The sequence below is a fragment of the Ochlerotatus camptorhynchus genome, unplaced genomic scaffold, assembly GCF_037179485.1.
Source record: "Ochlerotatus camptorhynchus isolate MF236.1 unplaced genomic scaffold, CSIRO-AGI_Acam_v1.1 ptg000432l, whole genome shotgun sequence".
In the NCBI taxonomy this organism is placed as follows: domain Eukaryota; kingdom Metazoa; phylum Arthropoda; class Insecta; order Diptera; family Culicidae; genus Ochlerotatus; species Ochlerotatus camptorhynchus.
This window is the reverse complement of record NW_027040918.1, coordinates 2,310,761-2,334,902: the sequence shown is the minus strand read 5'-3', so window position 1 is coordinate 2,334,902 and position 24,142 is coordinate 2,310,761. Positions and strand designations below refer to the sequence as shown.

Sequence of the window (24,142 nt, the reverse complement as noted above, 5' to 3'; positions counted from 1 at the left end):
TTTATTACAGAAGATAAAAAAAAAAATCATCAAGGCTGTTTAGCTGGATACCATCGAAGCAAGATATCTTCTTTGAACCAAAGGTGGATTGTGTTTGAAACTAATTTAAATCATTTTTAGTTTTCAGCACAGCTCTATTTTTAACTTTCCAGGAGGATATGGTTTATATCGTATATCGATTTTTAACTCCATACTCTCGTTGCATGATCTGGTGATTAACTAAGTAAAGAGTAATTCGAAGCAATAGTTGGAGTATAATGGTCCAACGATAACATGAAACAATTATGGGAATGATTAAATTAGTCGGATTTAACTTTTAGGATTTCCTACGCAGAATAGAAACAAACAACACAATGTTTAAATGTAATAGGTATTAGAATTTTAATAGAACATTTTCGTTAATTGAGAAACTCGATAGATTGATAATCTTTAATTTTGCTTTCGATCAGACGTTTTGACTCTCCTGACCCATTCCTCCAGTACCCATTCGCTTGGTCATCTTGGTTTCCTTAGGAATATTCTGTGACACGATTTTCTCGGCATCTTGAGCTTGAGCTTGAGTTCCTCATCTGAACTGCAAAAAAAAAATTACATAGTCAAATAATTTGCTGCTAGGAAGGTAGGTGTCTTTGTCCACCGAAGGGGTTTATGTGAGCCAATGAACAATCTGTGTCCTCTCGATCATTAGACACATCATAATTTATACTCGGGTACATCTCATGCCAACGATTGCAAAAAATCGTTTTTTGTAGCTACGTCGATCTTGACCTTTGCATTTTAACATTTTGAATGGCTGAAAAATAGAAACTAGAAATACTATTTCATAAACATAATAAAAATATCCACCTATTAGCATGAGTTTTCATATGAATTTGAATAAATACACGGCGAACGACTCGATATAAAAAAGTCAATAACAAACCTCTACACTAGCAATACGTCATAAAAACAAGTGTTACTTCGATGAAAATATAATCTTAGTTTAAAATACTTAAAAATACTTACGATACTTACGAGGAATTAAAAAATATTTAATTGATATTAGATCTAAAGTTTAGAGTGAGATGCCCCTAGGGTGACTCCAATCTAGCTTCTGAGGTATTGAAACCGTGAAACATCCAAACCTTTTGTGAAGAGATCTGCCTACTGCTCAGTGGTAGAAATTAATTCTAATATGATGGTCCTAGCAGCCACATGATCCCTGATGAAATGGTGCTTGATGTCGATGTGCTTAATCTGCTTCGATTCAGCATTCTTGGCTAGTCCTATGTAGCCTTGGTTATCTTCGTATAGTATGACAGGATCTGTTGATGTCTTGACGTTGAGCTCTTCTAGAACTCCGGTTAACCAAACAGCTGCACTTAAAGCAACGTATTCTGCTTGAAGACGTAGAAACCGTTGTCTGTTTGCGGCTGGCCCAAGACACCATTGAGCCATACACCTTAAACAGAAAACCCGTTACTGACTTGCGGTCTTCTATATCAGTCCGCATCTACGAATCCGACAAGTGGTCTGCTATTTTCATTCCTCTTGAATCGTAGACCCATGGCGCTCGTTCCCTTCAGGTATCTGCATATCCGCTTCAGTGTTTGCCAGTGATTCTCCATTGGTGTTTGCTGAAACTGTCCGATATAGCTGACTGAGTAGCACAAGTCTGGTCGAACACAAAGCATTTGATACATCAAACTATCCTGTAGCTTCCGGTACGGTCTCCCTCACGGCTCAACTGAAGTCCTTTCTCCATTGGGCTTTTGGTGGAATTGCAGCTCAACATTTCGAACTTCTCCAGAATCATGATGACAGTAACAGCATCAGTACACCTTGGTCCGGGTCGTAGTTGAATCGTATTCCCAAGAAAAACTTTGCTTCACAGCAATCGGTCATTCTGAATTTTTCGTAAAGACGGTGCTTCAGTGTTTCAATGGTTCTAAGGTTTCTTCCAACTATTAATGGATCATCCACGTAAAACACCAGGTAGATTTCGTCATCTTTACGTGAATCGCAGTAATTTACGCAGTAATCATGTCTGGATCGATGAAATCCCAGCTTCAGCAGCGTTGAGTTGAAACGTTTGTTCCAGCACTGTGGGGCTCTGTAGCTTGCATACGCTACCAGATTTCGCTTCCACGCCTTGTGGTACGTCCATATGAAGATCTTCTTTTAGTTCTCCGTGTAGGAAAGCTGTCTTGACGTCCATCTGGTGGACACGAAAACCACGATGGACATCAACAGCGTGCACCACGCGAACTGTGGATAATCTTGCCACTGAAGCGGACGTATCTTCAAAGTCGATTCCATGAACTGTCATTGGGAGCCAAGCAATTTTATGATGCTTGTCTTGAAAAATGAATAAGAATACACTAGGCGGTATGGAAATCTTGCGTGAAATAATTTACGACAAACTGTCGTTTCCAGCTGTTTTATTCAATGGGACACCGTTTATTTTTAATTCATTCAAAATACCCAAAAATTAATATGAAAGATACCATTAACCAAGGTTTTGTCAAAACATCTAGTGGCATAATAAAATACCAAACAAAAAAGTACAGTTTTTCACTGCACACTGAACAAACTCAAACAATCACTACACGCTCAAAGCAAAACAAGCTATTTTGCTACGCCTGTTTTGAATTGATTTCAATGGCACAAATTTTCATGTCAAGAAGAACAAGTATAGTATGAATTCCATGTGTGCTATCTGCTTCTCCCTCCCAGGTGCAAACTATTGAAATGCTCAAAACCTGGTAGAGAGAAACAGACTCGAAAAATATGAACGTCAAAAGTAGCCAGAAACAAGCTGTCACGAACTGTAATTGGAAGCCAAGCAGATTGATGATGCTTGTCTTGCAGTTGAATAAGAATACACAAGGCGGTATTGAAATCTTGCGTGAAGTAATTAACGATAAACTGTCGTTTCCAACTAACTTCTTCAATGGGACACTGTTTTAATTCATCAATTCAATATACACAAATCAATATTGAAAGATACAATTAACCAAGGTTTTTGTCAAAATATTTAGTACAAGGGGTAAGCCACTCCGCACATTGTGCCGAAATTAGATTCGGTACGGCTTGGGCACATCCATCGGCACAATCTCGTAAGCACTGGATTGTTGTAAATAAAATAGGAGCACTGCAGGACAACTGTCATTGAAGTTATTCACAACATTACTTGCTGTTTGACTGTATATTCAGGAACATCCTCTAATTGAATATACCAGAGGAACTCAAACCAGCAGTTTACTTCTCGGTTCTGATAGATTTAAATCCGAAATGTACGTTCTAGCGTGAGCTTGAGAGAAAGAGGCAGTTAATTAGAACCCCTCTGATTTTTTTTTATCCAGACAAAAATCGAATGAAAAAGATCGATCTAGTCGACTTTCGTCGTGTTTGAGATCGATTCAAAAAATCGATTAATCGAACCAAAATAATCGATTTCTTGTGTTTCGATGCAAGATCGCCCATTGCTAAATCGGTACACCTGCGGCACACTAAAAAAAAAAAATTACCCAAGATTAGTGTGCGGAGTGACCTACCCCTTGATTTAGTGGCATAATAACATACAAAAAGAGAAAATCGTGGAACAAGAACTTTTGTTATAATTTTTGAACTTTTTGTTGGCATGCTTTTATAAGTATTTTTCCACAGAAAATAATTTAAAATGCATTGTTTTTTTGTGAGCAGAAGTTACACAAAACAAAATTTTTAAAAAAAAGTTCAACTATTTGACTGATAGTTCTTGCTCTACGACTTTTGTCAATTTGTAAATGTCCCTAATTTTAAACATTCCTAATGTTTGCATTTTCATGAGCTAATTTAAAAAATCTAAGTATTGGAAACGTTTCCGTGCTGCAATTTGTTGAAATATTTCGCCATTTTAAAAAATTTCAAGATCCAAAATGGCCAAATTTCAGCAAAAATGTGAATCATTGCTTACAACAAACAATTATGCAAAGTTTCATGCAAATCGGCGAAGGCTGAGTTTTTCCAAATCGTTATTTGGAGTGGAACTGCTCATCTGCAAAATTCTGTGGGATAAAAAATGACTTCATCGAATTTAAAATGTCTTCCAAATGAAGGCATGTCTTCAAATCTGGAATTCCTGCTATAGAAAATCAACGTTTCCGTGAGACGTTTGCGTGTAGCAAACAAATAAATAAAAGATTATTAGTCGTGAATAAGTTAAAAATAAGTAAATAAATTTTAAAATCGCTGCAAAATTTCCTACATTACATAACATATGTTCCCCTGCCAATTGAGGACATGAATCGTGGGTAAAATTTCCGTCTTCTGGAATTTTCCTATGAGCCCTTGATTTCTTTGTTGAGGCTCCGATACCATGATTCTTTAGCTGTGACTCTGCTGCGCTATCCTGCCGGATTTCAACCCAGTTTTGTATCCTCCCATTCGTGGCGTGTGGTCGACCCAACCTGTGCTATACAAGGTGAGGAATTGATGGGCTATATGTATTGGTGCAGTTCGTTTTTCACTCGGCTTCCATTCGGCTTCCCACGATTCGACTCATTCGTAAGCTCAGCGTTTATCGATTTTAGAATTTCTGAATGAAACCAATATTTATGAATGTTCTTCCACTGAATGTTAAGATCATTTATTGAAAATTGTATTATCAAACTGTTTAACATGAAAAAGCATACCAGCAAGATCACATGACATTTTTACCTAGGGCATGAGTACTTAAGGGGGTTAGGTTTTTGATAAGTCTTTATCGAATTCCTGGTTAGCGAATTCCAGGAGTAGAGTTGTTTCCGTCGAGCGTGGAATGTTTGTGCTTCAGCCACTACCGTGCTGGCTGATACGCTGGCTATGTATGATGCCCACCGTACACGGAAAGATCTTTTCGTGTCGACTCGTCCAAGACGAGTCTGTTGAAGAAGGTCCCACTTTTCCCAACACGGACGTCGAGCCAGACGCCGACACCAACATCCACGTTAATGCCCTAGTAGCACACTTGTCACTTAACAGTTGTGGTTACTTGTATGCACCTTATTTCAGTCACAATCAAGTTGCAGCAACCTGTTTTGATGGATGTGTGTTGCTTGGGTGGGTTTCCTATTAACGTGAAAATATGTTGCCTTAACGTACTGACGCTTTTTTATAATGTGAACTCTTACCTGTGCTTTTCTCAAGGTATAATTTACGGTTTGCCCTTTTCGGCGAGTATAACTTAAATAACTTTAGCGTACTATGAAATTGAAATTAGAATTCAACAGGTTACAATTAACAATAAAATAAAGTTCTAATTTCATGGTACTACATAGTTATTGTGTACTTATGGCGATCTCATAATTCGAGTTCCAAAAGTTATCGATAAACTATCTACAAAATAAGATTTAAACTAATGAACACTTACACTTTCACAACTTCAATAGATTTGACTTATTCCACACTGCTTTGACACAAACCTTTAATGAAAATTTTCACTAGAACTCACTTCTTCTCATATTTTAAATTTTCCGAAAACATGTCTTAATGAACTGAACAATCCACTAAAAGTGAGGCAAGCCATAGTTCTGTGTTCACAAAGAACCCTGATTTTTATTAGACGAACAAATTTGGTTATGCCTTTGAGCTATTGTGGATTATTAATAAAGAAGTATATCAACTCCCGTGATAATCAGATTGAAACAAATCGAGCAGTAAAGAAGATAAGAAAAACGGGTCAAGCATGATATTGCTTATCACGTCTGTAGGCTAATCAAAGGCGCCAACTAATTTAAACTATGAAGTCAATCTATAGAGTTCTAAACTTATCGTTACAAAAGCATACAGTCCGGCGCAATCATCATGCAAACATAGCTAGGATTTGCTGCATTTGCAAATTTGCTTTCGAGTGTTATGACGTCGTGACCAGCCTCTTCGGCAATATTTACCTTTTTTCCCACTACCAACACATACGTGAGGGCTAGATTTTCACACCTTGTGTACACCAGGTTGTGGTCGACCCACCTCCCCTAATGTTCTGGATTTTCTTTTTTTCTTTTTGGTATTGGCTTCTGATGACATCGACGATGGAGCACATCATTCGAGATCCAATAGTGAGGCCACCAAGCATGAATCAAATTCCGCAGTCATCGATGGATGAAGACCTGTATCTTTCAGCTATTCTCTACTAGCATTTGCATTACAGAATTGTTCTACGTAGTTGGAGGTTGCATCATTTACATTTAAGAGGCTCTAAGTGATCCAAAATTCCTCCTTAAGGCACATTAACTTCGTTTCCACGACCAATAAATCATGCAATTTATCGCTTAGTACATTCTAGACTGCAAACTGCTTGGCTTCCGGCAAAAAGAAAATCCAGTCTAGTACAACAAAGTATGATGCTTACTTTTCTACATACAAGTCAAACCTGAACGGTAACTGAATAGAAGCTGAAGCTGCCAATAGACAATGTCGGCATTGCAATATAGCCATGTCCTACAAAACTCCCAACGGTATGCACCAGCAGTAGCAGCTACACCGATCATGCACCTAAAATTAACTTTCTGTCAATATTTGAACCCTTTTTCTGAAAGCTAAAGGCAGGCTTCCTAGAGTAAGTGCCTTTCACTGTACCTTAGCCACACGGCACAAAGGAAGAAACGTGATCAAATGGCTGCCTGCCGTACTAACTGCTCCTTTCGAAGCCTGATGGAGTGGGACGGTACGTACAGTAAGAAATTCTGTTTCTCCCTCACACAAAAGCAGGCTGCAGTCAATTTTGCAGCTCCTTGTGGTGGGATAATTTTGGATCTAAAATTTCTATGGTAGCAACGACCGAAAAAAAAGCAAAAGCCACTTGCTCATTTTTGCACGGATATGCTTCTACTAATGAAGCCATAAATTTGATCTAGTTAAGACGTCATAGACTTTGCATCACCGGGGGATGCAAGAAAGGACAAGCATTGCACACATTTTCTTGGAAAGCTCACCGTTCTGGTCTGATCTCAAAAGGGAAAGGTGTCACGCCAAACAGAGACATTCCAACGGCGGAGGCTCGATGGTACTGATATGGAGAGAAAGACAGAGTGATTTATTATGCATGCATAACGTGGCGTGCGGTTTTCGCGAGGTTCATGATTTTCCGTGTAGATGTCAAAGGGAAAAGTTCTTGGCAAGACGTTTCCCATTCCCAAGGTGATGTGGGTCAGGTTAGAGCGCTTCATGCAAAAGAGGCTGCATGGCTCAGGTCGTTGTTCTTTCCGTCCTGATTGGGAAGACAAATAGATGTCAAAACATATCTGATCATGTAGATTATGACAGAAATTTTCATGAAGATTGAAGCATAGGCAAATATATGAAAGCGACAGTATGTTCTCTTTCATTTTTGTAAGGATATTGGGATTTGTGGTAAAACAAGGTCCATTTTGAATTTCAAACTGGGGTTGGTTGCAGATTTGACCAAAAATGCCGCTGCCAAACAGTGGAAGATGCAGTGTACATACATACATACATAAAATAACATTTAGGCAAAACGGCAAAAACCTTTTATTCATCACCTCCAAAGGCATTTCACTGGAGCAAACAATGCAAACTATTGACGAAAAACAACCAAAGAATCACACACAAAAACGCACAGCAGTGAAAATGCGGTAAGACGCACATGCGCGTTCACCCGTAACGCCTGAATGTAGGCATGAATATCCAGTATCTAGTTATATGCACCAACTGGATGCACCATTCCGTCTGCTTTGCTTTATTCCACTTTATTGCTTCCGCTTCGTGCCGGAATGTGGATACCACTTCGGTCGCTCGCCAAGATAGGGCAGGACATTTGCATTGAAGCCACAACGCCCGGAACCAGCAAATACAAATAGCTTTCGTCACTATTTGGCAGCATCATCAACGAACCTCAGTCAGTCAATCTTTGCCGTGCAGTCGGAAGGTTTTAATTCATATTAGGTACCCACTCTTTTGGGTGAACCATGAACTTTTAAGCTATCCCATTGATTGAATTACGCGCCGTCCACTGACTGTTCGGTGGGGATAGGACCATCAGACTTTTCCAGATAGCAGCTATTTGTTGACCTTTCCAGAACAGTACATACAACTGAATACAAGGCAACAATTTGCAAACAAGCCGCACAGCAAACCCAATATGCAAATTTCGAGAGGAAAAACAACTTCATTACATGTTACACTTTTACACGTCGCCTTCGTAGCGATGGCTGAAAACGGCTAATGAAAAACACACAAAGTATTATCCATACCGGGACGACAAACAAAAAATACACTCTGTTGGCATAAAATGATTCAATTATGATTCCATCATCGCGGTAACTTTATCCCTATCAAAACCGCTTGCACTGCTACTATTTTTTTGATAGCCATATGAGACGAGCAAATTATGGTTCGTTCTTTGAAGTTACCCACTCACGACAGGAGCAAGGCAAAAAAGACGTCTTAATATTCCTCCCCAACAGCCGATTTGGGGTCTGCTATAAGAGTTTACACACTAAACGACAAGCACGAGATAAGCATAACCGCTCATACGGGAAATCGTCCTTCCAGATTCTGCTGACGGTGGAGGGTCGGACGAAGAACAAACTCATATCCTTCATATCGTGAAATATAGCACCTAGGGCACTGTGTAATATGAGTTTTGGCATAAATTATGCTTTTTATGTTGATTTAAACATGAATACTCGGCATTTTCGGCTTCTCTTTTCGGTAGAAGGAATACGGATTGCGGTTATATAAGTCCATGAAAAAGCGTTATTTTTTTATCGCGGTACGAATCAATCCAAAAAGGCAATCAATTCGTCATCAAGCAGGATGTTGATTGATTGCGGTATGTGGTATTAGGTTGACTCAGAATTTGAAATTCATTCGTTCTGTTTCATTTGAAATTTACCGGTTGAAATAGGTATGAGAAACTCATCTAAATAGTATTTCATTGTATAGATTAAAAGACTGGATAACTGTGCGCGTAGAAACATTTATTTTTAGCTGCAAATAAACTGAAAACCTTATTTTAAATTAAGGTTAAGTAAGCGTAAATGAGTCCCTCCCCATGTCTAGTTGTTGCATCTTGACGTTGGTGGGAGGGCTTAATCTCATGTCATTATGGAGCGTTGGAGACGGTGGGGTTATGGGCGGCATCTCTAGCTCATGTCGTAGCAGTGAGCCGTCATAGGCGGGCGTTGTGGATTAGTAAGCTTTCCGTCTCTGATGAATCATGGCTTGAGAGAATCAAAGTTCTAGCCGCTAGTGACAGTAGCACACCTGTATATATTGTATTCGATAGCCATGCCGCAGCACGCTTATGTAAAGGCACTGACTTTGGGTGTGGGTGTGATACTAGGGGGATAGGCCGCAAGTCACTCTTGTTTTATTTTGACACAAGTTTGGCTCAAATTGGTGACCCACTTGAGCTGGAATGACCCATATCGGTTCAATTTAAATTTGGATGTGGCTCCTTTAGTAGGTAGTATTTCACTATTTTTTTTTTTCTATAAAGGGTGTCCCACATCAAATTGCATCACGGAAAAAACGCTGTAGAAAACTACCTAGATGACCGATCCTTTTCAAACTAACAGACAATAAAATATAACCCATTAGTAAGCTTTTGGCATATTTATTTCATTCAACTTCAATACCATAACCATACGCTCGCACCCTACGCTTAACTCCACGCATTAGGTGACTGCAGCTTCTTCTGTACGGAAACCCACTTTTTCTTCATGTCTTCCTCATATTTGACATCCTTCCGTAGTGCGTGCTTCGTAATAGTCCAGTATTTTTCGATGGGCTTTAGTTCTGGTGCGTTGGGGGGGGGGGGGAGGGTTCATGTCCTTGGCTACGAAAGTGACCCCGTTGGCTTCGTACCCACTCCAGGATAACATTTGAATAGTGGCACGAAGCTAGATCCAGCCAGAAGAACGTAGGGCCATCGTGTTGCTTCAACAGAGGAAGCAGACGCTTCTGTAGACACTCTGTTGTGTTTACGACTTCTGAGTGGGTGCAAAAGCTCAGACAGTCTCGGATAGCTCAAGGGCAATGCACCAAATTAGTGTTTCTTTTCCCCACAAATCAGCAAAAGAACACAAAACCCATTCATTGTGAGAGTAGTATATTGATTACGTTTATATATTCTCGGTCCATAGTGACCACTAGAGTGATGCAAAATTTGAAATTTTCGCTCCACACTACTTAAACGATTCCAAATTGGATCCTGACTAACCTCTCAAAATTTGAACCCATTTGGTGAGAAACTGAGATGGCACAAACCTTTTGAAGTTTGTATGGGAATTACTATGGTAAAACCAAGATTTTTGTTCATGTCTATCTAATAACTCACCGTATCGGTCTGCTTCAAATGCTTTCAACTGTACTTGTAGGAAATTTTCCCAGCTACAACTTTGCTGAAGACGATTTTTTGATTAAATGCAAGGATCGCAAGTTATCAATGGTTCAATGCGGTGATGTCTTATGATCATGCTCAATCAACTGCTCAGCAGGCAACATTGGTGTTTCTGGGGCGTTGAATAGGACACAAAAATCATGGCTACTATGTCACACTGCAAAATACAGTGTTGCCTACAGAGCAGCTGCTTGATCATGTCATAAGTTTACCAATCTCTTAAATAATTAATAACTTTTTCCTGTCTCGTTTTACATAGAAACGATGTTCAACAAAGTTGTAGCTGAGACTAGAAGGCAATGAACAAAAAGTTGAGATTTCCCATAGTAATCTACATGTAAACTTGAAATGGCTTGTGCGAAGTCTGTTTCTAACCAAATGAGTTGTAACTTTGGAAGGCTAACCAGGACCCGATTTGAAACCATTTAAGCACTGTGGAGCAAAAAAGTCAAATTTTGCATCAGTCTAGTGACCACCTGACCTGTCCTCCTACCATCCTGTGGATTTCTTTCCTATGCTACCTCAAGGTTCTTAACGACTAGTACTCACAGATTTTCACGGGGCCCCGACTTACATCCCCTTCGCATTTCATTCGCATTGCTAGTGCTGCAGCCACACCGAACCTCGTATGGGCTGGTCGAAACCACCACGCCTTCACCTCGCTCCTACGATGTACACCACTGCACTGAATGTGCATCGACGTTTGATGCTGGATGATCCGTCCTGCGGTGTGCTACCGAGCGGCTGGGTAGCCTCCGAATCCAGAAGTAGTGGAGAAAAGACACCCTATGAACACATTCTTTTAAGAAACGATATCACGGTGGTGGACTTGGTTTACTCACTCCTGTTGGGAGGTGTTTTCGCTCGATTCTCGCTTGATCGGGTACCTACGATCGTTACCCGTGGGGTGGGTTCTATTGTGCAGATGTCTTCTTCTCGGCCGTTCGTTTTCGGTGCCTCGATCTGATGAAGGCCACGGTTCAAACAAAGTGATGGTTCTGCATGCAATTGTGCTTTGTTCCTACGTCGTATGGTGGTTTCGGCACCGGTCACCACGCGATTGCTGGTGCTCGTGCCAGGGCTTCGGTAGACGATCCCGACGCCCAGTGGGGGTTTAGCGGTAGCTCGTTCAGTTGGACAAATTGTCCCCTTTGCTCTCAATGAAGATGCCCACGATTGCAGCTCGTGCGGAGGAATCTAGCGGTCGTTCGTGTGAACGGAAAAAAACGTTTCACGTGCCCTCCGCTTCTACTCGTCGGTTCCCGGGCGAATGATTGAGATGTTGGCTTTTTTCCACTGTCAACTGTTCACACACGAACACGCCCAAAGTACACGCACAAACACACCACGTCACGTCACTAGTTCTATTCTCTGGGAAGTTTCGTTGAAAAATTTCTTTGCCTAGACGAGTTTGCACGCGACCGCGACAATTTTCACCTTCCGATCCTACGACGCGTTCTTCCCGGAGTGATGGCGGTGAGTCTGTCTGCTTTTGTGTTTCTCGCCGTATGCTTCCGCCTGAACGTTTTCAAGCTAGCTGTCAAACGTTCTTATGCACAGGGTTGGTTCGAATGCGGGCGGTGTTTTTTTTTTTTTTTTTTTATACAGGGGGGAATCTGCTTCCAGACTCCTGAGAAGATAACTCAGGGTGTGGGGATGGGAGATATAGCTCTCCTGACCCACTAAACCTTACCCTGTGCTCTAGGCCCTTGCCCTCCCCGGAACCGCCGGAAAGCATTACTTCATGGGAGGGGGCCGGTTGCGCTATGACGCATCACTAGGTGTTGTGTCCGACGTGACATTCGCTACTGCACAGTGCAGGGCCTTCCTCTTGTTGTTCGCTGTTCGTTGTTCGCCTGAGTTCTAGAGCAGACGTGATAGCCAGCCAACTGTCCAACAGGGCAGCTTAGGACAGATGTGACCGCTTACCAGCTGCGTGTGCTAAGCACTTTAAGAACCCGGCGTCACTCCTGCCTTTGCACAACGAGGGATTGTGCAGGGCTTCTCAACCTCCTGGGACGAGCTGGATGGGGTTCCAGCGTCCCTACTCTGCGGTAGTTCGTTTAGCCGCAATATCTCTCCCTTGGGTTCGATAATTAGCGTTTCCAGGGCACACCACGAGGAGGCGAACTACTTCATGCCCCTTGCGGGCGGTGTGGCCTGTTCTACTATACCTACACACGGTTACGAGTGTCTACTCATTTTTCACTTAACTTACTGGATTATGGCAAACTACTCATACTTATTATTTTAAACATAACAACTCCTTGAGGTAGATCTCCCCGTTTACAGTCCCGGTAGTCACGAACGGCACACTCCGTTTACCACATGAGCAGATCGCTTGCCAAATCATGTATTTCTTGGCAAACTTTGAAAGTTTCTACGTCCTTACTTCCTTCGGAACATCAAACTTGTACAGTAGCCCCAGAAGCTGTCGAAAGTCCACCTTCAGGTAAGTCTCATCATCCATGATGAGGCAATGAGGCTTCGTTGGCATCTGGGTGTACAGTTTCCGGGCCCGTGACTTTCCGACCGTATTTTGCCGTTCGTCACGATTTAGAGCCTTCTGCACTTTGTACGTATGCAGTCCATCCCGGTCCTTGGCTCGCTGAACGAAAGACTTGGACAGATTCAACTTTTTGGCCACATCCCTGACCGAAGCATTGGGATTCCGCTTAAACGCTTTCACGACACGCTTGTGATCCTGATCACTAATAGAACATCCATTCTGACCGCATTTTTCCTTCCGTTCGATGCTCAGAGTATCGTAGTAACGTTTAATCACACCACTCACCGTTGACTGCACGATTCCGAGTTGTTTTCCGATGTCCCGATGAGAGTGTTGAGGATTTTCCAGGTGCTTGCGCAAAATCAATTCGCGACGTTGCTTTTCGGGTGACGCCATTTTTTCCAACATTCGAAAAACTGACAGCGATAAAAATACAGTGTAAACAATACACTCTAAACTTCTTCTACCCAAATTTTCAAGAGAAAATACCCAATGGGTAATTTTCTCCAGCTTTTCGCGACTGTCGGGACTCAACGTGACCTACGGAGCTTTCGTAATGTGCAATTCAATACAGCTTGCCAAACGCGTTCTGGGTTTATGTATTTTTTTTTTATTTGAAAATAATCCATTTTACACATTACATCTACATTTAAAAAATATTTTTTTACAGACTCCTTACACGAAACGAAAATCAATTATTTAATTCATGTGTTTCACTTATACACTTTTGCCAAAGCATCAGCCTTATACATTCCATAAGACAAACCACATAGGTCCTATTAGAATGCATAAAAGGTATGTGTGACCGCTTATACATTTCATTTGACACATGATCTTTATTAACTTTTTGTAAGGCGTCTGCTTATTAGTTGACTTGTACATTTTATGAATAATCAGCAATGGAAATTTGCCAAAAGGTATAAGGAGATTTCTATCCGTGTAGGTTCCATACTATAAAAGGAAAAATTGTAACCGCATGTTTTCAGGCAAACTTTGTTGCTACAATTTTAATCTTTAAAATAGTGAGTTTTTAGGTACATTATGGCATGATTTAATAATCAAAAGTGGGTATTAACCATGACTATAATATAGATCAAATACAACAGAAGATAGGAAATTTATGGAGAAAAACTTTGCCATATTTTAATCCGTTCTAAAGTTATTTGTGATTTACTTCGGAATGACAAGTGAAATTTTTACAAGTGGCTAAATTTATCCGTAATATTATACAATAATATTTATGAAATCAAATATCATTGAAACACTAAGTTGTTCGATAATTAATTGTTTTTGTTTTTACGGTTTTATGCTACGATTACAGATTACAGATTGCGGTCATTTTTTCTATAGAAAACTGTATGCAAATCCTACATTCCTTGGTTGTTTGATTCTCGAGAATTTGGAGCTCTATTTCATCACCTCAATTGATTGACTGCATATGGAAAATAGTTTCTACTGTAAAAACTACAATCATATAAATCTAAAATCTAAATTCCCGAGATTTTCCCTAATTTCTTCCTATGGTTTTTGATTCCCAATTTGTTCCCGCTTTTCCCGAACGGGTGGTCACCCTAATGATAATTACATTATTTTTGCGCACGTATTCTGAGGGAATTCAAAAGAGAATTCTGAAAAAAAAGATATGTTGCGTTTTTCAAGAAGACGTAAAAGAGAGCTATGAAAATACATTTAAGGAAATTTTTGGTGAAATTTCATAGACAATCTATATAAGTTCTTTAGAGGGAATCATTAGAGTATTCTGCAGAGAAATGCTAGAATATTGAGGAGAAAATTTCTATGGAACTCCAAATAGAATCCCAAAACTAATCAAGAAAATTTTGAGAAGAACTCTGAATAAATCCTAGGATACATCTTGAACAACAGAATGTTTTGACATCAACATAAGAAGCATGCCAGAAACCATGGAATATATAAAAAAAAGTGATGAAAGATAAGATACAATTCCTCTTATCATTTGAATTAATAGTTTCCGGTCAGTTACTTATCATAAATTTCCCCCCTCATGATTTTCAGAAATTGAACCGGTGACAAATGTAAACATTACCATTTGTTCCGGCCTAATTCAATCATTTATTTCCTCTATTTATTAACTATCTTACTTTTCACTAATTTCATTTCACGGAGCCGAACCAGCCTAAGGCTGAAAGCCTCCTAAATAAAGCTAAATTAATTAATTAATTTCATTTCATTACTATCTTTCTAACGCTATCTTGCCCACACATCTCATTCAGTCACTAATTTAGTTAATGTCGTGAATATGAGTAAGTCTTTTACTTACATTGAATCTTTATTGTAGTTCTATCTCTCTCTCACTCACACATAAAAGCGCTATCTCCACTAACTTTTTCCACAATTACATAGACAGTTAGATGACATGGCATTCATTGATTTTTTTTGTAACAACGACGCAATCTGTTTTCTGACCTTCATCATCAATGAACGACATCACTTGATTTCCTTCAAAATTTCCTAGAATGATATTTTGAGTCGGTCAACGTCGTTTTCACCTCTCTGTAGGTAGGTACATAATAGATGAACAAAGCGAAAATTCAATTTCCCTAGCACTCAGCCGTCCGAAAAGTTTAAAAGTAATTTCAAGGAATGTTCAAATATATGATGATAAACCAATCGACAATGTGACTTGCACTTACAGCGCCTTGAATGTGGCGTAGACGATCGACCTTGGTCATTTCTCTATACTGTCGGATGACGAGGGTCGCAATTTGTCATACTGATGTGAGAAACATGACCCAGTACTTACCACCGTTTCCCTTTCTTCTCTTCCCGTAGGTGAACGGTTGATCCAGTATGCGAGCGAGAATCTCGTCACGGAGATCCTGATCCACCCGCAGATCAACACCTTCATCCAGTGCATACGGAATCTGCTGAGTAGCTTCACCCGGCACCGACACATCATCCACACCGGTTATACCTTCGCCGGCAATGGTTCCTGGGTCCTGCAGGTAAGGATTCACTATGAACTTGCACAATTCACATGTGTCGTCAACGGGGTTGTGAGTGAGAGCGATGAGAGAAGGAAAGCGATAGATAATTACCGCACGGAAGTTCTGAAAATAGAAGCGACAGAGGGTGGCCCGTGACAAGAATTAATTATCCCCTCCGAAGGGAAAGCTGAACCGATTAAAGAAGTAGGGAAATTGAAACATATGAGCCGGAAAATTACTTGCCAGAGATTGCGAAAGAGGTCACACCATATTGATCGGGTTTCTAATTATCTAATTTTACTCAAACTGTTCCTAACTCTTAATCTAGACAACAGAAAGCTCCAGAAGTTTTATCAGCACTGATAGCCCTCCGAAGAACCGTTCCGTAACTGACACTAGCCCATATCTCATTCGTGTCAGGAAAAAATGTGCTAATCATGTTTCATTTTAAAAATTAACATTCTAATATCATTCCACTTTTCCACTTGAAAGCCGTCCTCTCCAAGGTTGTATAACCGAAAGCGAATGGACGAACGAAAAGCATTTCCATTCCCATTCCACCCAAGGAAGGAGCCGAAATGTTAAAGGTCATGTTTTATGAGCTAATCCGTTTCCACCGCTCACAGACTGACTGTGCTGTTGTAACTTGTAACTGCTCCACCGCCTTACTAACATACCAGCAAACAAGGAACGCAGCGGAAGACAGCTGGGACGTCACCCGGTGACGTAACCTTGACTCCGTGGTAGCACCAGCGGGGGAACGGAACGGAACAACTAAGCAGCTTCAAATAGGATTAAACGGGTCACCTCATGGAAGGTTTACCGGAAGAGAATACAGGGGAAGCACACCTTCCAGCCTGACACCTTTCGGAGCCGGCGATTTTCGGGCGGATGAAGATTTTGCTGCTCACCCATGGTGTCTAGTCTGACATTTTGGGATCGGTACAATGGTTTGTAGTATATGTATACCTATTACATCTAAATACACAGTAATAGGATGGGATTTGAAAAGGCGGCAGCTGGTGCGAATGAGGATCTGGCATATTCAGGTTACTCGTCCATAGCACAATGATTTATGGCTGGTCGTATGAGTTGTAACATGCAAGCTCCATTGGTTTCCAGGGACAATCAAATGTTGGAGTTGAGTCTGAGGCACTACCGGTGTGGGTTTAGGACTAGAAGATGTCATTTTGATCTTCCCATATATGGTTTGGATTTCATTTGGGAATGAGCTATGCTTCAAGAATGGTAGCCTAAAAATAAAAAAAAAATGCAAAAAATCGACAAATGCGCTTGATAATTTTGATATGATGCTTTAAATATTACATATTGTAGTCTGCAAAATTACAGATTTGATTTTTTAGCAATATCACTAACTGTACAATAGACGGGGTAGAGCACTACTTCAGCCTAATCACCCATTTTGGGCCTATCGAGCAGAAAACATCGCATAAGTCCAGAGTGAACAAGTCAATTATGCGTTTGGTACGATACTTTAGTTCAAAAGCTACCGAACAAAGTCAATAAAAACGCGCCGATAAGCCGAAGTGAATTCAATTGCGATTCAATGCATTAGGCCTAATTTAGAATCCGTAGGCCAAGTTTGGGGTCAAGAAGCAGTGTTAGATTTTCAACAATATCACAACAGTTTGTTTCTCTTAATCAAATCTTACGGTACGTACAGAAAGGTAAATACATTTAGAAGTCAACTGCAGTGAAAACATTCCATTTTGTGCAAAAAAAAATCCACTCGAACAATTGAGGCAAAATTAGATCTAAGCTCTTTATAACCTAAGAGGAAGAGGAGACAATACGGGGGCGAAAACGAACCACTTTTCTTTCAAAGCTCGTGATTGGCCGATTTGAAGTGCGTAAGAAAGAAATAGAGATAGATATAAATAGAGATAGAGATTAAAAAGTAAAAAGCTAGTTGTCTCCTCTTCCTCTTAGTATATATCTACAGCTTTCCCCCGAAGAGCACGAGTAATACGTACCGCGTAAATCGAATTCGCGTAAATGGAGTACACGTAGCATATGGGATTTGACCTAATAGGGACCAGCATGGAATATCTCGCGATCCTGGACATATAGCAGGTTACTGTCTTGCGCAAAGTTGTTCAGTGGATCAAGACCTAAAGGTTGGTGGACAGAAGTTCGGAATTTTCTCACTACGCGGCGCTAGTGTGCATGAATTAATGATGTCCTTGTTTTTGTGATATCTTGAAATCCTTGTCATCTAGGAAGTTGCTTTCTTGGGCGAAGTTGTTCAGTGGATCAAGGCCTTATGGTTGGTGGACAGAACATCGGAATTTTCTCACTATGCGGCGCTATTGTACATGAATTTGTGATATCTTTGTTTGTGTGATATCTTGAAATCCTTGCCATCTAGGAAGTTGCTTTCTTCGGCGAAGTTGTTCAGTAGATCAAGACCAATATGGATGGAATATGGATATTTTCGAAATCGGGATGACATCTAAGACCCGTAAATCGATTTCAGACGCCATTTTGAAATCCAAGACGGCGGATTCCGGTTTCAGACAAAGTGGGAAATACTGCCAAATACCCTTCAATATGTATATTTTCAGAGTCAGGTTGACGTCTAGAGACCGAAAATCGATGTCCAGCACCATCTTGAAATCAAAGATGGTGGCTGCCGTTTTCAGAAAAAGTGGGAAATACTGCTAAATACGCTTCAATATGTGTATTCTCGGAATCGGGATTACATCTAGAGAACGAAAATCGATGCCCAGCGCCATTTTGAAATCCGAGATGGCGGATTTCAGTTTCAGAAAACGTGGGAAAAACTGTAAAATACTCTACAATATGGATATTTTCGCAACCAAGACGACGTGCAGATGTCGAAAATTGAAATGCCGAAATAGCGTCCGCCATCAATTTTCTGTCTATTATAGGGTATTTGACAGTTTTTTTTTTTAACAGGACTGCCATCTTAGATTCCAAAATTGCATCGGACATCGATTTTGAGGCTCTACATATCGTCTCCATTCCGAAAATACCCATATTGTTGGGGTATTTACCATTACTATCCAGTTTATCTGTAATCAGAAGCTGTCATCTTGGAATTCAATATGGCATCGGACAGTAATTGCTAGTCCGTAGCTATCACCGCGAATCCCAAAATACCCACATTCATGGGTATTTGACAGTATTTCCCACTTTTCCCGTATCCTGCAGCTGCCATTTTGGATTTCATGACACTCATTTTTTATTTCTAGATGTCATTATCTAGACGTCATTCCTTTTCCAAAAATATTCCTATTGTAGGGTATTTGACAATATTTCTTTCTTTTCTGAAACCGGAAGCCGCCGTCTTGGATTTCAAAATGGCGTCGGACATTGATATTCGGCATATACATGTCGTCTAAAAAATCCATATTATTGTATATTTGACAGTTTTCTGAAGCCAATGGCCGCCATCTTGCAGGGTATTTGGCAGTTTTTCCGAATCTGAGAGCCGTCATCTTGGATTTCAAAAATGGTATCGATTTTTGACATCTACACGCGTCCTGTACCAAAAATATTCATATCGTAGATTTTGACAGCTTTTCATAAAACAACGGCCGCCATCTTGGATTCCAAAATGGCGTCAGACATCCATTTTTTGGGATGTACACGTCGAACCAGCTCCGAAAATATCCACATTATTTGACAGTTTTTTTCTGAAGTCACTGGCCGCCTCTTGGATATCAAAATGGCGTCAGACCTCGATTTTCGGAATGTACGCGTAGTACTTGTTCCGAAAATACCAAAATTTGATATATTTTTTTTTCTTAATCTAAGAGCCGCCATCTTGGATTACAAAATGGTGTCTGACATTTATTTTCGGGATGTACACGTCGAACCCGTTCCGTCATCCCGATTCCGAAAATACCCATATTGAAGGGTATTTGGTAGTATTTCCCACTTTTTTTTTAAATCGGCTGCCGCCATCTTTGATTTTTTTCTGTTGAAAGTATGAGTTGATGCGGATTTTTGAATGACCTAGTTTAAAGCGTCATAGAGGATATGGGTTTAAAACGCTGTACGATAACGATAATGATCCAAATATCAAACCATTCGTTTAAAAATATGTAGATTTAGATTTTCCATTGATCACAATATTTTTGTTGAGTCGATTTGTAGTGAAAACGTTCATTCGATGAAGAGTGAATGAAAATATATAGATATTTGGAATAAAACAGCTGTACAAACATTGCGCCACCTTGGTCAGCGAAGAGTTTCATACCAAAATGTTCGTAAACATATACAGAAACAAACAGGTTCTAGTTGCTAATACTTGCTACTAATCTGATCCGGTGCATTTGAAGTCATTGATGTTATTCGCCGCATCCAACAATATTGCATACACTGATAAATTAAACTATTCCCATTTTGCTTAAAATTTAATCAATTTGACATTAAACTCAGTTTAATCATATCGAATGATTAAAAACTAATATTCTATTTCAAAAAAATAATCATCTGTAAGTAAACCCAGTTTAATCATGGTTGATTAGATTGAATATTATGTTTTTTTTTTTTTTTGAATAAATTGTAATCATTATTGATTCATTTAATAATTTTTGATTGAATTTTAATCTTTTTTGATTGTATATCAATATTCAAACAGAATCAAATTTAATAGTGGAAAGATTATTTCGAATTTAATCATGCATGACTACTGCATGAAGCGGGAATCTGCATACTTTTAAAGCTTTTTTAATTTAATTTATCTTTGAGTGTAAGCACATCACTTGTCCAAGCATGCACGGCATACATAACAAGGCAGGCTACTACCGACAGTAAACATCTGGTTCGGATGTAAACAAATGACGTCATTGCTATCTTTCAACAGCGCGAACCGTAGCAACGCGAATTGTGTAGTGCGACACGGTGTACACTATAGATTTTATGCCGTGCAGTGCGAGTTTAATTTGTTGAAAATGGTGAAGTGTGCTGTAATTAACTGCAGTAATTACGAAGGGAATAAACTGTGTTCGATACAATTAAAGTATTTTTGGTTTCCGCGTGAGGAAAGTTTGAAAGTTTTGTGGTTGGAAGCCTGCGGTAGAAATTTAAATACGCAACAACATTTGAAAATCTGCTCGGAACATTTCTCCGAGCAAGATTACAGGCTGAAAGATATTTTGTTGAATACGGAGTGGTCGAAACGAAGGCTGAAACCAGGAGCGGTTCCTAGCCTGAAATTGCCAGCGCAGGATGAAGGTGTTGCTTCTTCAACATTGCCAGAGAATTCCGGAAGAAGGTTAAATTCAACTGTTTTCAAAAATATATTTACTTCAATAATATCTTCATAGCAGATCCACTTTGAGCCAAGAAACTTCAGAGGAATACACGAGTACGGCAGGAGAGTATTCTTCTCATAGTACCACGGCGTTGATTCGGAAAGATGTTGGTGTTCAATCATCGTGCCCGGTTTTTTCTCATGACGTTGGCGTTCAATATGTTAACTGTACCAGAAATACGGCTGTTCAAACGGGGTAAGCAGTTAATCGAAAGTTCAAAAAAAAAAAAAGGGAATGTAATATGATACATTACTTTTAGGAAAAAACTGGAAAGTTCATTGCGCAGAGAGAATTTGGAATTGAAGAAGAAGCTCAATGGAGAGAAGCGAAAGAATAAAACATACGCCTCCCTGCTGCAGAAGTCGAAAGCATTGAATTGCAATGTTTCGAAGATATTTTCAAAGGGACAGCTGCGAAAATTGCGGGATCCTAATCAGCGAAGAATTCAGTGGACACCTGATGATATTTCTCGTGCGATATCATTACATGCTGCTGGTGCAAAAGCATACCGATTGCTTTTGTCGCGAGGTTATCCTCTACCTGCAGTTTCGACTCTCAAGAAATGGGCAGGGAAGTTAAAGCTTACGCCAGGTGTTTTGAAACCAGTACTGAACCTTTTGGAAAACAGCGAATATTGCGAAAAAGAACGTGTTTGCGTTTTGTCTTTCGACGAAATGAAAGTCAAATCAGTTTATGAGTACCACCGGAGTTGCGATAAAGTTTTGAAGCCATCGAAGTACGTCCAAGTGGGAATGATCCGGGGAGTGTACAAAAATTGGAAGCAAGTCATCTACTACAATTTTGATACTGCAATGAATGCAACTATAATAACGGATATAATCAAAACGCTCAAAAACATTAAATTTCATGTTGTTGCTGTTGTTTGTGACATGGGACCGACCAACATGGGTCTTTGGCGAGAGCTTGGCATCAGTTGCGACAAGCCCTTTTTTACCGTAGACGACCTGAAGGTTTTCACTTTTGCAGACCCTCCACATCTCATGAAACTCATTCGTAATCATTTTCTCGATACTGGTTACGTGTTGGACAAAGGAGAAAAGAAACACTGGATCACCTCCAAGCCAGTTGTGGATTTGTTGAACATTCAGCCAAATGAACTGAAGATATGTCATAAAATCACGTTAACCCATCTGGATGTCAAAGATGCTGCCCGTCAAAAAGTAAAATACGCGGTACAGCTACTATCACACTCCGTCTCACAGGGAATCAGGAGAGCTGTGAGTTTAGGCATGATAACATCTCAAGATGCTTTGATTACCAGCGATTTCATAAAAATAATGAATGATTGGTTTGATTTGTTCAATGCATCATCGGCAACGAGGGGTTTGAGAGAAAGGCTTAAAGCATTCGACCACACAAACCATGTTCATCAAACAATCATAAGCGATTCCAATGAACTGATTTCGAATCTACGAGTACCAAATAAGCGTGCTCTCCTACCATGCCAGAAAGGTATTCTCGTGAATAACGCAGCGCTGGTCGGTTTGTCAGAATGGCTCCGAAACACTTACGGTAATCCGTACATCTTAACAAGACGACTGCAACAAGATGACCTCGAGCGTTTCTTTGGAACCATACGCTCCAAAGGAGGATTACATGACCACCCAACTGCCTTGGAATTCACTTACAGGTTGAGAAACAGCATTCTAGGTAAAATTCCTTTATAGTTTTCGTAGTGATACATTATCTCACATAAAATATCACTCTTAGTAAGTCCTTAGTAAGACTGTTAAGATAGGTGTACACAATTAACTGTTAAAAAATCTAACAAATCTTAATTTTCATTAGGTCGATCCGATGCGACTCAACAAGTCAACAGCAGTAACGTAGAGGAATCTAATGAAGAGTACGATGAACAGCAGTTTACTGGTTGCATGCTGCGAAACATTGCTCGTGATGAAGTAAATGAGACTGGAGGCGAAGGATCGTTGGACTGCGACGACCAACTCAATGCTGACTTGGAACAGGAAGATGCATTAAACTACTCAGAGTTTGAAGAGGACGCGCTTGAATATATTGCGGGATATATCATCAAAAAGCTTAAACTTAAGATTTCCCCACCGGACGAATCCGTTTTTACTTGGGTGGATCAAGTTTCCGAAGGTGGCTTGACAAAACCGGATCGTGCTTTTGCTATCAAGATAATGGCATTGAATAACGTATTTAAACGAGTTCATGGCGAAACATTTGATGAAGAGAAAAAAACCATTGAAACGTGTATGAACACATCTAAGGATGTAGATTTAGCAGAAAATGCTAAAAGACTGTTTTTCCGAACACGCTTGTATATCCGTATCAGATATCTAAACCGTAACATTGCAAACGCTTCGAAAGCAAAGAAAAGGAAAATGAAGAAGATCGTTGCGTAGACTACTCTTTTTTCCACTGTTTTTTTTTTCTGAAATATACCTTCTGTTTGTACTTTATTCGTTTATTTTTAAAAGAGCTTTAATGTGATCTTACATTGAATTTCACTTTATATCACTGCGGGATTTCTGTCCTTAGGACAATTTCTAATGCGTTCACTCATCCGCTTGTCTTATGATCTTATTTTCAAATTCTGATGTGATTTGATGTGCCGCATGATGGGTTTCAGTTAAAGTCAGATTACGTTCACCCCCCCGAGTGGGATGTGTCCGAATGTGGCCGGTGTGGTCCTGGACACTCAATAAGGTCACCAATGACCTTACCTGTGAATTCTGATGTGATTTGAGGTGTCGCACGATGAGTGTTAAATCAAGTCATATTCTGGCCACTTCCCCGAAGGTACCCGAAACATGACCAGGTGTGGCCAATGTGGTCCTGGAAACTAAATGACGCTGCCAATGACTTTGTTTTTGAATTCTCATGTGATATGATGTGTCACATGATAGGTTTTAATTCGAGTCATATTCTGGGCACTTCCCCGGTGGATTTCGGATTATCTCCGGGTATAGCCACTTCCCTGGTGGAATCCGGGGTATGTCTGGGTTTGGCC

At 40.1% G+C, this 24,142-nt stretch overlaps 1 protein-coding gene across 1 annotated transcript in view; it reads left to right on the top strand.

Annotated features, from left to right (window-relative positions):
* Positions 1–24,142, top strand: part of LOC135711348 (microtubule-associated protein futsch) — a 315,199-nt gene that overhangs the window by 265,031 nt on the left and 26,026 nt on the right. Inside the window, exon 3 of the mRNA XM_065234141.1 lies at positions 15,684–15,856. Within this exon, the coding sequence (XP_065090213.1) occupies positions 15,684–15,856 (173 nt within the window). The remainder of the gene's footprint in view (positions 1–15,683; positions 15,857–24,142) is intronic.